The sequence below is a fragment of the Carettochelys insculpta genome, chromosome 2, assembly GCF_033958435.1.
Source record: "Carettochelys insculpta isolate YL-2023 chromosome 2, ASM3395843v1, whole genome shotgun sequence".
In the NCBI taxonomy this organism is placed as follows: domain Eukaryota; kingdom Metazoa; phylum Chordata; order Testudines; family Carettochelyidae; genus Carettochelys; species Carettochelys insculpta.
In genome coordinates this window covers 92,318,468-92,331,981 of record NC_134138.1, presented here as the reverse complement: position 1 = coordinate 92,331,981, position 13,514 = coordinate 92,318,468, and the positions used below count along the sequence as shown (strand labels likewise).

Sequence of the window (13,514 nt, the reverse complement as noted above, 5' to 3'; positions counted from 1 at the left end):
AATCAAGATTGGCAACGTAGAAATGCCTATTATTATATTGTTATAATGGGTGACTCTGCTTACTTTGTTCCCTTGCCTTATGAAGCCCTACATAGGAGCCCTGGACCTCAGCAAGTAAAACTTTAATCAGATTCAGCAGGTGCAGAATGGTGGTGGAAGGCACCTTTGGCCACTTAAAAGTGAGGTTCAGGTGTTTATTGACACGTTTAGACCTTTCTGAAAGTAATGTCCCCAGCGTGATTACAATGTGCACCATTTTTCACAATATTTTTGAATCCAGGGGGAGACTTTCCCATCAATCTGGAATTCGGAAGCAGAGGCCATAGACAGAGCTTACTCGCAGCTGCCTACAAAACCATCCACAAAGTAGCCACACACAGACAGCAGCAATGAGAGGCTTTAAAGAATAGCTTCATGAATGACCTATAACACATATGCTACCCATGTTTTTCTGTGACTTAATGCCAATAAATCATACCGTGCTGTAATGAATGAATGCTTTTACTTGGTGGGAGGAGGTTAAGTTGCAGTAAATTGAATGTATGTGGCAGGCAGCTGTGCCTTCAGTCCCCACCCCGAACCCACCAGATTCCCTCTTTTGTGCGTCCACTGCGAACCAGGGAGTATCAGTGGGCAGCTGTGCTTTTAGCACCCCACCTCAACCCACCCAGTTCCCTCAGCTGCATGTCTTCTGAGGACCAGGGAGCACCAGTGGCCAGCTGTGCCTTCAGCCCTCCCCTAATCACACAGTTTGATTTGTACTTCCCTGCACTCCTGCACGTCACGAAATCACACCGACCTCAAAGGAATAATTTTATTTTGCTGGGAGGAGAGGTTTACGTTGTAGGGGAAAAAAACCTTCTCATGGGTCCTTGAATAGCCTTTTGCGGTTGTCACTGGGTCTGGAATGGCAGGCTATCCTTGCCTTCCCTCCCCATGGGCTGGGATTGCGACAACAGGGGGTGGGCGACCTCTCCTCAGGGGACTCTGGCCAGTAGGTATCAGTTGCTGCACTGCTGGGTTGGGAGTCCCCCTGCACTGCAGCAGGGAGCGCAGGACCTCCGTTTGCTCTGTAAATGCCATTACAAGCTTTTTTGCAGCCTCGCTCGGCTTTGCCACTTGCTGCTGCTGGAGTTCAAGCATTCTCTGGTTAAACTCTGCTCAACTGCGATGCCACTCAGCTATACCATGACATCACTGAGCAGCGTTTTTTGTCAGCTTGGTGTGCTCTGCCTCAGCCTTTCCCATATGCTGCAGGATAAGACCTTGTTTGCATTCCTTTCATCCTTGGTTCTCTGCTACACTGGGCATTGGCTCTGGAAAATGAAGGTCAAAATTAAGATACAATTCACATAATGTGCTTTGAAGTGCCATGAATCGGTCTCTGACTATCAGGGAAAGTTAACTTTTTGAAGGACACCCATGACTTATTAAGAATGGGACAGTAAGCATGCATTTCACAATACATCACTTATCCAGCACATTGCTTTGTGGACATGGTAAGCTATAAGCAATTGTCTGCTTTTTGGGAGAAGAAGAGGGCTGCAAAGAACAGGAAGCTGACAGGTGTCTTGGGGGTGTCCTGTGGCAGAGAAAAAGATTTTGGCCATTCCTGAAGCAATCCTCCCCAATGACAAGCCACTTGGAAGTGGCTGGTGGGGAAGGGTTCCATTACAGCCGCATGGATGACTGCAGGGTGGGTTCCATATACAGTGAAAGAAATATAAAGAAAAATAAATAATCCAAAGAAAGTTTGGATGTAAAGGGACATGGGAGAAGAAACACCCAGCACAGCTCAGCAGCCATGGGGTGTGGAAGAGTCCTGAAAATTTAAAAGAAATGTTGGTTGGAAAAGGACACAGGGGGAAGCCCCACTGAGCCTCCAAACCATGTTCTGGTGTGGGAAAAAGAGCAGTCATCAGCTGCTGCAGACAAACATAAAGGGGGCAAAGCATGTTTTTTCTTTAAAAAAAAAAAAAAAAAAAGATGTGAACTGCCATTCTTCTGCAGGTTGCCAAAGATGACATCACCTTCCTAAAACTAACAGATATGGAGGAAGAACAGCTACTCCTGCTGTGTGACCAAAAGCCAGGAAAGTTTGCTAAAATGCTGTGTGGCACCATGACACCAGATCACTATCTGGTTGCCTGGCGTGGCAAGTTGTGCCACCGTGGAAGCCGCAACAAGTCAGGCCTGCCCAAGAATCCTATGGAAAAAAAATACAAGAGTGCCTGGATGAGGCCTTCGAAATAATCTCCAAAAAGAGAGAAGCGCTCCATCCCAAGTAATATTAACATGCTGTTCCGAGGGGCATACCTAGCAAACCTGTACCCATACACAACCCTATAGCTATGCCCACTCCCAAGCCACTTCTGGCATGCAGAATAAAGACTCACCTGAACTGCTTGGTCCAGGAGGTTTAGGGACCAGCATGGAAGGGCCAGTTCCAAGTTGACGGTGAAGAGCTCCAGGCTGTCCGGCACAGCTTCCTCTGTCCCCTGCTTGTTGCCCCCTTCCTCCTCTCTGTTACCCTCTCCCTCTGGGCCACCCAGCTCCTGAGGGCTCACCCCGAACTCCATACCAGGGCGCCACAAGTGTCTTAAATTCAGACCAGGCTCCATGGCGAGATCGCTTCCCACAAGCATGTGCAGCTGTTAATAATAGGGGCAGGTCCATGGAGCAACCCCTGACCACTGGTTGGCTTCCTGGACTTTTTGATAGGCCTGCCAGAGTTCTTTCACCTTCACCCAGTATTGCCTAGAGTCCCGGGAGTAACCTCAGGCAGTCATCTCGCACGCCATTGTAGAAAAATCCTCTTCTGAGGTGATTTATATGTCCCTGTCCATGAGCCGTGGTGTCTGTGTGGTTGCCCTGCATCCTGACCAAACAGCCCTTAAGCTGAGCATTTAAAATTTATAATCTGCTTTACCAGCAGTGGTGACATATTTCCCTCACAAACCACATCAAAATTAGATAAATTGAAAAATATATTTACTGTTAAAATGGTGTTTAGATACACAAAATGGCCGCTGGAAAATAACAGTTAGAGAATGACAGTTGCAATTAATATTCGGTGGGCTATGAATATGTATAAAGTTATGGTTTGAAAGGTTTGAAACTGATTGGTTAATTTAGAATCCTTATACATATGTAGTAGTCAAATGCCCCTTTGATACATTGTGGCACTGGGGAGGACCTAGCAGGCAGAAGTTGTCAAACAGGTCCACCCAGGTTGCATATATTCAGGAGAGCAGCTCTGCTTGGGGCATTCCGGACCAGACCTCGGAGGAGAGCAGAAGAAGAAGAAAAAAGACTACAGAGAAGGACTGAGCTAAGAGCTGGACTGAGCCTGTAGCCAAACATCGCTCGCGGAAGAGCCAAAGCTGACCTGCGTGTCAGTCATCACTCGCTAGCCGCCGTGGGCTGACGAAGAACAAAAGAGTTCCAGCCAAAAGAGCAAAAGAGCTCCAGTCTACAAAGAGCAAAAAATCACTAGTAAGGCTCCGGTTCTTTTATCCGGAGGGTTTGCCTGGCAGACTGCACCGCCTAAACAACGGTGCCCTGCACGGGGAAACCGCAGCAGCGACCCTGCCCTTCCAGTCACCGACCTTAGCTCAGGCCGGTGTCTGAAATATCACGGTCGTTCCTAAAAAACACAGGAGGTTTTTGTTAACCAAACCGGTTTTTCCTCCTGGCTCTCTTTTTCTTCCTCCTTTACTATCTGACCTGACGCGGCTGCCGTACAAGTGCGCCGTGAGGGTCATAACTTCCTAGCTCAAAGAGAACTACAGGCCCAGCGCCTGGATTACAGAGCAGAAATAAGGAGGTATTTGTGGTCTGGGTTTAAAGTCAATATAAGTAATTAGGTGAGCAGTTAATGTTTTTATATAGTTTTGTAACAGAAAGTGGATTGGAACTTCCCCAAGTCCATGATCTGTGTCTTAAATTTTGTATCCCTTATCTCTTTGTAAAGGCACAGGAGGCCAATGCTATTGGTCTAGCCTAAAACTATTACATGCACACAAAAGGGTAGTTAGGCAAACTGCTTTATAATTATAATCCAGAGCTATAAGCTCCCCCCTATTTAGGAGGGTAGAGTGGTCAGGGATAACCCTATAAAGGGAAAACCCTGGTGTTCTTAGTAACCCTTTAAGGGTAATGAAGGTCTGCAATAAAGGGCTACCATAACAAGGTGGTCAAAATAGGCAGTACCATTTTTGAGGGAATAACCTTTAACTAGGAAAACCCCACCATTTAACTAAGGGGATAACCTCTCAAAAGGAAACCCCGCATATACTGGGCTCTCCCCTGCTTGGCCAGCAGGGCAACCCACTTAACTAGAGAATTGACCTAGCTTAGTGCAGGCAAATTCTTATTCTAAGTAAGATCTGCTCCCCGCGGTAGTCGGCCAAGGGTTAAGCGACCTGGTGAACCTCAGGAAGATCCAGGAATAAATAAATACAATACAGCTCTAAAGTTATCCTTTCCATTTTACAGCACGCATCAAAGGCTGCACAGCCCGTCCCGAAAGCGCAGTAAGTAGCTAAGGGGTTAAATAGCAGTGCTGTTATAACAGTTACCTATTGTTTAAGGCTATAAGCCAATTAGTATTCAAATCCTGTGCTTATTTCAGAAAAACAAGGGTCCATATATTTTGTGTCACCTAGCTTACCATAATCCACACTTTTACTTTGTTAAATAAACCCTTTCTCCCTGTTTGAACCTAACACCTTGTCCGTATTTCTTCCTTGGGTAAACACACCGCAGCAGCGCAGTTCACACACCCTGAAACCCCACTGTGATTAAACGCACCGTAGACGGTGAGCAGGGTCGCGGGGTAAAACCCTGGGAGCATTGGTAAGGACTCAGTTTTAGTCCAATCCATTGCTCTGGTGTGACTGACTTAGCCTAATCAATATTCAAATTTATTCTTACGTCACTCACATCCTCAATAGCCATCAGATCATAGATTGCTACATTTCTCTTGGTTACCCAAAGTGAACCTGAGAAGTGCTAGGCAGATCACCACCCTTGGTGCTCACGAATGGAGAGGGCTACTGATGCGGTGTGATGGCTACTGATGCAGTGCAATACGAAAACTTTGTGGGCTTCCTGTGACCTTCTTCCTGTGCATCTGGATGGAGAGCTGCACACAATGAAGCAGTCCTACATAGAGGCTCACTGCATAGCTTCGTGGGATACACATGGGACACTTCTGGAGACTAATAAATTCCAATTAAGGACATGGCACTTTCACACTAGTCTTGATTTGCGATTTTAAATTTGAATTTGACACTATACCCATCCCGTAATATAGGTATTTTGTAACTAGTATTACAGTTAAATAATTCAAGATAACAGTACTAACTGTGAAGACAGGGATGTTTTACTATCAAGCTAACTCCTTCAAATGCGATTTTATCTCATAGTGCAGACACAGCCCAAGTCTCAATTTGATTTAAACTGCTCACCCCCACACCTCACATTATCGACATTCCATTTTTAGTTCATCCCGGTACAAAGAATCATTACAAGGCTAAACAGTTTAATTTACTGTAAAAATGGATTAAGAGTTTGTCAAAATTTGGAGATCAATATCTACTTCCAAAAGAATATGGAGTCTTAATTAGATTCTACACATGAGAATTGGAAATATGTACCATGTTGACAAAATAGTGAAATTTAACACTAGTAAGACTTAACTGACTTACTTGATGGAAAGCATGGATCATCAGGGTATGTTTCTTTATCATATAAGAAAGGATGGTAACGGATGATGCCCTCCACTATACCTTCTCCTTCAACATGTGACTTAAACTCAAAGGTATCTGCTGCAGAATTTATATATAATGTCTGCATGTCATCCTTGATCTCTCGAAGGTTGACCATCTTAGGTACTTTTCCTTTTTCAAACATCAAAATCTAAAACAAACAAAAGTGTACTTTTTTCCCTGTAATCAACGGTTAACACAAAATGTCACAACTACATTTTTGAAATTAGTTACTAATATCAAATGTCAGTGAGAAATAGCTTTTCTATCTTTGCTTTCCATGAAAGTACACACCTTTCAAATACTGTAGTATTTCAGAGCAATTAACAGTAAATATAATTACAGAGATGTATTAATGTCATGTAAAATATTAACTTCAAGAAGGTTGAATGGTCTCACCTCAATATCAATGTTGTTGAAAGGTCCAGCTTCTTTCATCGTAGCATTAATTTCATTTCCTTTTGGTCCATGGATATAGTAATGATAAATATGCCTGAAGTTATAAAAAACTGTTTTTAACTAACCTACACAACCACACACTCTCTCACATTGGGAAATAAAGAGCAATCTAAATGTTTCATTTTAAATATATATTTATTTTACAAATATATTTGGGCTTTTTATGTCTTATGTTAACTGCTTATTTTAATTTAAATTTAATTTGTTCTTGGCATCATTGGAAGGCCAAATTCAACTGCCTAAGAACCACAAGGTGAAATGACTAGGAACAGTGGCCAAGCTATGTCAGCTAAATTTAAGGTACATCATTTTTTTCTTTCGCCAACTGAAGACACATGAGTATCTCGCTCTAGAAATGTAGCTTTCTATATCCAAACTTATCTAAATAAGTTAAATCCAAGAGGTCCACAATGATAGCCACTAGCCACCTGTAGCTATTTAGCTGGTTGAATGTGGCTAGTTGGCTTGAACAATAAATACATTTTCAGAATAATATGGTTAGTTTGCTTCAGATCTGGTTGGACACCACAGGGCTAAAATACCTGCATTTGAGAAAAGGCACAAAGTAATAAAATTATTATAAAGCATTTTGAATTCTATACATGAAAAGTGCAAAATAAGAGCATGGTATTGATTCTGATCCAAGTCATTTACACGTTAATTAGAATGTCACAAATAATCCTTATATTCTTTAAAAAAAGTTTTTTCCTACAGTATGAATAGGTAAGGCTCTGTGCATGCAATGACGCATTACCTCATGTAATTCTTCTTCTCTAAAGATATATAACACAGTTTTCAAAGGTCTTGAGAACCTGTACGTGCTAGGCCAGGGGTCAGCAACCCCTGGCATGCATGCCAAGAGCGGCACACAAGGCAGGAGCTCAGCCACACCTCTCTACCCCCAAGCAGCCAGGAGGGTGCACAGAGCCATACCACCTCTGCATTAACAAAAGACCAGCTAATGCTACCAACCACCATTTAACACAGTAAAGTTCTGCACCTTTATTTATTTATTAATGAAGCTGTTGTAAGTAGGACTATCAGTGACTTTAAAAATTATCACTGGCAGTCAGACCATACATAGATGTTAAATGGTCAAATTTTGACACTCCACTTTGGAAAAGTTGCTGACCTCTGTGCTAGACTGTACACTGAGTCCAAAATCCTTTGAACACTAAGACCGGTAAGCTTTTCCACTGATTTCAATATTTTAATAATTACTCAACCTCCTGAGCCTGAAGTCTAGCAGACTAATTTAGAAAGTTACAAAAAGTTTTTCCTCTGTAACATTCAAAGAAGAGTCAAACACTCGGGAAATTTGTAGATTTGGAAAGTTTTAGACTTTTTTTTTTGGTAACAAAAAGGTTACCACGTGATGGTACTAAATTTCAAAGACACTGATATTTTCCACATTATTAATAGTAAATGCAAACAAATTGCAATGCTTAAAGAATACATAAGAACAGATAATAATCTGACTTTGCAAAATAATTTTTTAATAAGAAAAATCTTTTCCAAAAATTAAATGCTGACTCACGCCAATTGTCTTGTCCAAAGGTGAAAACAGTTTTTCAGGTACTGCATGTGAGCTGGTTGTACACCTGTAACGACAACCGCAGTGAAACTCTTCTTGTCCCTTTCTTCCTTTATGAGATTGTGTAGAGATCGTTCATCGTCACTGGTGATATGAGAAGAGTCGGACGGCTAGAAAAAAGGGCCAAAAATGAAACAAACCCAGGAATTGAACTGTATATTTTTTAAGTCCCTCCATTACATTTCAGAGATGGGTGAAAAAAATCCTGTCAACATATGGAGGCAAAAATTGCAAAACATTCTTATGGCTGAGACCTTGCATGGGAAGCTAATCCCCTTTTAAGAGCTGCCACATAACTACCTGTCAGCATTGGATGTTCTCCACTCAGAGATTTTCAGTCCATTAACACCTACATAATTCTATACAGAGTCTAATGATATACCATCACTGCTGTAAATGAACATCTTCCAGTAAAATGCACTCAACTATATGACTATGTTATATTGCCTGGCTTATTTTTGCTCTCACCTTCTAGCAGGAAGATATGCGTGTGTAGTACTTTTGCTTTCAAGGCTAAGTGGATATGCTGATAGGAGGATTAGATTAGAAAAGGCAAGGTGCAAAAAGTGCATTTTACGTATGAATGGGATGTGGTGATCTCTTAGTTCCTGTAAGTGTTTCACAGTCTCACGCAGACCCCAAAATCAGTTTTTATTCCTGCACAGATAATTTTTATTCTTATGATAGGAAGCTCCTGAGAAAAGAAGCTGTCAACCATTGTCCATCATCCAGGATTTTTAGGCGATATTTTAGATATGCTGGGCCTAAAGCCACTAAAAATCTTGAAGGTAAGGACTGAGATTTAGAACTTGACCCAGTATTGTAAGTGACACCAATTTGCAGAGGCAGGACAGGTTTGATGAGTTGGTGGGATACTCTGTTATAGAGGAGACCTGTTCCTGCATTCTGTACTAGATGGAGCTACTGAAGGATTGATGGTTCCATGCCCAGGTATACTGTACTGCTGTAGTTTAGCCAGGAAGTAGCAAAGGTGCATCTGTGCCAGTCAAAGATATTATCTGCTAGGGTGGAATGGGGTGTTCTATAAAAAACCTGACATGGGAGAAGGCATTACTCACAGATGCTTTGTGAGAGCTTAGTGTTAAGCTAGGAGTCACATCATCAGCCCTACAGGGTCAGACCACAAGTCGATCTAGCCCAGTATCCTTTCTTCCAGTGGCCAATGCAGCATGTTCCAGAGAAATAAACAGAACAGGTGATCAAATGATCTCTCCCCTGTCGCCCTTTCTCAGCTTCTGACAAACGGAGGCTTCCTACCCATCCTGGCTAATAGTCATTGATATACCTATCCTCCATGAATTTATCTAGCTCTTTTATTTAACTCTGTTGAAGTCCTGGCCTTCACAACATCCTCTGGCAAGGAGTTCCACAGGTTGACTGTGTGTTACAGAAGCACTTCTAAAACAGAACAAATTAACCAATTGTGGGTGTGTACCTTCAGCCAAGGGACATTGCAATCTCATCAAAATGGTTTCCTCTGCTCTTCAGCATACCTCTGTCTTTCTCAAGCTAAGCTTCAATCAACTGCTGTTCATCCATGACCTTATCTCATACAAGCACTGGGTCATCGTGGCGGTAGCATGGTCACATGTGGTAAAGGATAGGCAGAGCTATGTTTCATCTTCATATTGCTGGCTCTTGAGTCCACACTGCCAACAGTTCATCTCTTAGCTGCATAAAGATATCGAAGAGAACCAGAAAGAGAAACGATCTTCATGAAACTTCTTAAGTGAAGAGCTGACAGGTGGAACTGCAGTTTCACATCACTACTCCTTAAGTGCATTTCTTCTGGAAGGCTTTATTTGATTTTAGCAGATTCCTCAAAACCCCAGTCAGTTCTCCCAGCCACAAGAGTGGTATGTATTTGGCTGACCGCGTGGACTGTTATAGAAGCGTTCAGTTAGATGAGAATGGATGTCCGCTCACCATCCATTGACAGCAGGAGGTCACACATTAGTGCCACAACAGCTGCTTCCCACGTCCAGACCTGCATCCAGATTGTTTGGGGACTACCAAATTAGCTTTATCTATGGATGTCTCTTTGCTCAGCCCCAACTTCCTTCAACTAGCTTCCCCTTTGATTTCAAGATCTCTATCTTCAATTTCATCCTCTCATGCACTTTATTCTTTTAATCTCATCGTTCTGTCAATCTCTTCCACCTCTAACTCTGCTTCTCCCCTTACATCACCTGCTCTTTTGGTCTCACAGCTGGATCCCAATCCTCTTCCACATGGGCTCTTCATTCATGTGATCCCTCATCCCCCGAACAGCTCCCACAATGAGACTCATTCTCCATCTCTCCAGAAAGCCAAGACTCCAGATGACCACCACACATTGCAAATTCTCTTTCATTCAACTACTGGTTGAACCTCTCTAATCCAGAACTCTCTCATCTGGAAACATCTGTAATCCAGCATGATTTCAGTTGTTTGGACAACCACTTATTATGGGAAGGGGTGGGAAAGTTCCCAAAAAGCAACCTGAGCAGAAGTGCAGCTGTTTTGTGGGGAAGGGAGACTGTACTTAAGTACAAGTCACCTGTGTCCCTCTGAAAAACTACTTGCGCAAAAGTGCATGTGTAAACACACATCAGATATTGATTGTACTCAAATATCCATAAGCGAAGTCAGCTTCACTTTTATTCAACTAACTTTTTGTGTACCCCACCAACCATGGATGGGGACAAGTTTGACGTAATCCCATAAAGTTTGTTTACAGTCACCAGTCATTGCTCTCAGTGTTCTGTGCTGTTATTGAGCTGTAAGTTACCCCTAAATGTCTTCTTAGACCCAACTAAGCCATGGAAGTGTTGGCAACGTGCTAGATCATCTTGACCTCTTGTGGTCCAGCAAATTATCTCATTTGGTACCAGTAAGGTCCCAAGGGTGCCAGGTAATAGAAGTTCAACATGTGGCATCTTTCTAGCAAAACTATAGTACTACTTCTGCCTTCCCGTGCTTACAACCTGTCATTTTCTGTCACTGACTCTCCATTTGATCACTTATCCCATTTTCCTTCTCCCCATTATTTCCACACTTCGTGGGCAGTTAATGTTGCCATTGTCTCGTCTCTCCCTTACTCTACCAGAACGGCTATTACCAAGGTCTCTAATGACTTCATCCTTATTCTCACTCTACTACATCAGCACCTTTTCATCTATATGATCACTTCCACTTTGTAAATAATCGCCTTGTTGAGCTCTTGCAATGCTGTATTCACCTGCCTCTCTTTCTACTTCTGACTTCTCCTTCACTACCTCTCTTTCTGCTCTTCTGCCATCATTTTAACATTCCTTACAGATCTGTTCCCTCATCTGCTCTTGGTTTCAAATGCCATTTCTAGACTGATAACTTCTAAATCCATACCCACCTGCACAACAAGTGAGTGTTTATAAAGGGAGACCACCACAAAACATCTCTTTCTTGACAATTCATCCTCAGCATATCTTGCCAGTAGCACCTTCAATGTGGCAAAAACTGAGTACTTTAACCTACTGTAACTACTTGTAGTTCTTCAAAATTTTGGAGTCAATATGGATAACACGATAAGTGCTTATGCATATCTGTATTATTTTTACAAGTAACGTCCACTGAGGACATGAAAACATTCTTTTCTTCTCTGCACTACCTTGTGAAGAGATAAAGGATGGGGTGTTAATGAATCTCCCTCACTTCCCAGGCTGCTCAAAGCTTGTGGCTTCGATAACTCAAAAAGTGAAGTTGAATACTAGCTCATGGGATCCACACGGACCACAAACACACCTCAAAGAGCCACGATTACTGTGTGGCAATTAACAATTTTCTTCTTTCACCATGTGCAAGTGTGGATCCTGTGATATGAGACCAGAAGGCAGCTGTCTCTTCAGATAGTGAGATAGGAAGCATCACCCGATTAATCAGAAAAAGCTTGCAGAACTGCCCTTCTGAATTTCATGCAAAGCATGTAATTCATAACTAAGATCACGGGGTTACAGTGGCCTGACACTGCCAATGCTTCAGTGCCTCTCTTTGCTCAGACAGGACCCTGTGTCGAGTCTGTCTGGCTTGAAGGACAATGAAACTTTGTCAGAATCTTTACAGTAATGTTATGGAAGCAAGGTTATTAATTTCTATCTCACTGGGGTGTACTCAAACCTGGAAAGTTTAGCTTGACATCTTTTCCCAATGGCTATATCTACATTAGCCAAAAACTTCGAAATGGCCATGCAAATGGCCATTTCGAAGTTTACTAATGAAGCGCTGAAATACATATTCAGCGCCTCATTAGCATGCGGGCGGCCGCAGCACTTCGAAATTGGCGTGGCTCGTCCAGACGGGGCTCCTTTTTGAAAGGGCTCCGGCTACTTCAAAGTCCCCGTATTCCAATGAGCAGATGGGAATAAGGGGACTTTGAAGTAGCCGGAGCCCATTCGAAAAGGAGCCCCGTCTGGACGAGCCACGCCAATTTCGAAGTGCCGCGGCCGCCCGCATGCTAATGAGGCGCTGAATATGTATTTCAGCGCTTCATTAGTAAACTTCGAAATGGCCATTTGCATGGCCATTTCGAAGTTTTTGGCTAATGTAGACACAGCCAATATGTTTTGCTGGTGATGGTGCAACGTCTGCTGTTAGCAACAGGACCTGTGATGGGTCTCAATCCCTTAATTGGGAGGAAGGCAATTCTGGCAAGACCTGTAGATTTATCAAATAGTTTGACAAATTTTTCAGGTATTTTAAAAATTGAAATCTCCAGTAAATCTATAAAATATACCAGGAACTCTTGGAATGTTTTGAAATCATCTAGCATTGTTACCTGTGGTCGAGGCAAACGCATTGTCATGCAATGAGAAAAGTTCTTTGGGGGACATCACTAGCCACTGACAGGTTTGTGCCTTTAAGTCCCATTCCTCCTGGTACTTAGGCATCTGTAGTCTTGCCAGTTAAGAGATCTCCTCCTCCATAGAGGTTTGTGACTCCTGGAGACTTCAGAAGATAGATGACAGAATAACTACACTAGTAGTTCTGGTCAGGAACTGTACAGGCAAGGACTTCCTCAACACCAACAAGGTATCACTGGGATGGTAACAAGGAATATATCTCCTCCAGAGACTGTATGATGCTCTGACACATTGGTATCAATGACAGTCCTGAAGTCTATGGTTGTTCCCCTAGGGTGGGGTCAACACTAGCAGCAAGGCATTTGCTACCAGGTCGGCTACTAATAGAGTCTGCTACACTGCAATATGATCTTCTTCACTCATCCACAGAGCTAGACACATTTGGAAGATTTATTCTCCAATGCTTCCACGTCTTGCTGCATAAGAGGACACCAAGCTCTCTCTTGAACTCCTGTGTTCTATGATGTTCTCTTTCAGTGGTCTTCTTGATCTCTTAGGTATCACCTTTGCTGCAATGGTCTTGACGATTCCAGTACTACAGTTGATGCCCGCATCAATGTCGCTGTCAGTTCATTACCTGATACAGACTTCTCCATCGACATGTTAGGCATACCTACTTGCTCAGAACTCTGAAGGACACATGTTTGACCAGTATGGGTTTTTTTTAGCCTGAAACTCTGGGTTCTATGCACACTCAGATTACTTTAAGAGATGGAGCTTGTGTCTTACATTCCACCATTTTCAGTTACAACAGAAAATGAAAGGTAAGAAAAGCTACTGCTAAGAATGTTT

The 13,514-nt window shown here is 42.7% G+C and overlaps 1 protein-coding gene across 2 annotated transcripts in view; it reads right to left on the bottom strand.

Annotated features, from left to right (window-relative positions):
* The window catches only part of SMCHD1 (structural maintenance of chromosomes flexible hinge domain containing 1), a 207,175-nt gene that overhangs the window by 161,010 nt on the left and 32,651 nt on the right, over positions 1-13,514 (bottom strand). For both annotated transcript variants that reach the window (XM_074987361.1, XM_074987362.1), the window contains exons 8-10: positions 7,768-7,934; positions 6,171-6,264; positions 5,712-5,922 (exon numbers count right to left, since the gene is read on the bottom strand). In XM_074987361.1, the coding sequence (XP_074843462.1) occupies positions 5,712-5,922; positions 6,171-6,264; positions 7,768-7,934 (472 nt within the window). The remainder of the gene's footprint in view (positions 1-5,711; positions 5,923-6,170; positions 6,265-7,767; positions 7,935-13,514) is intronic.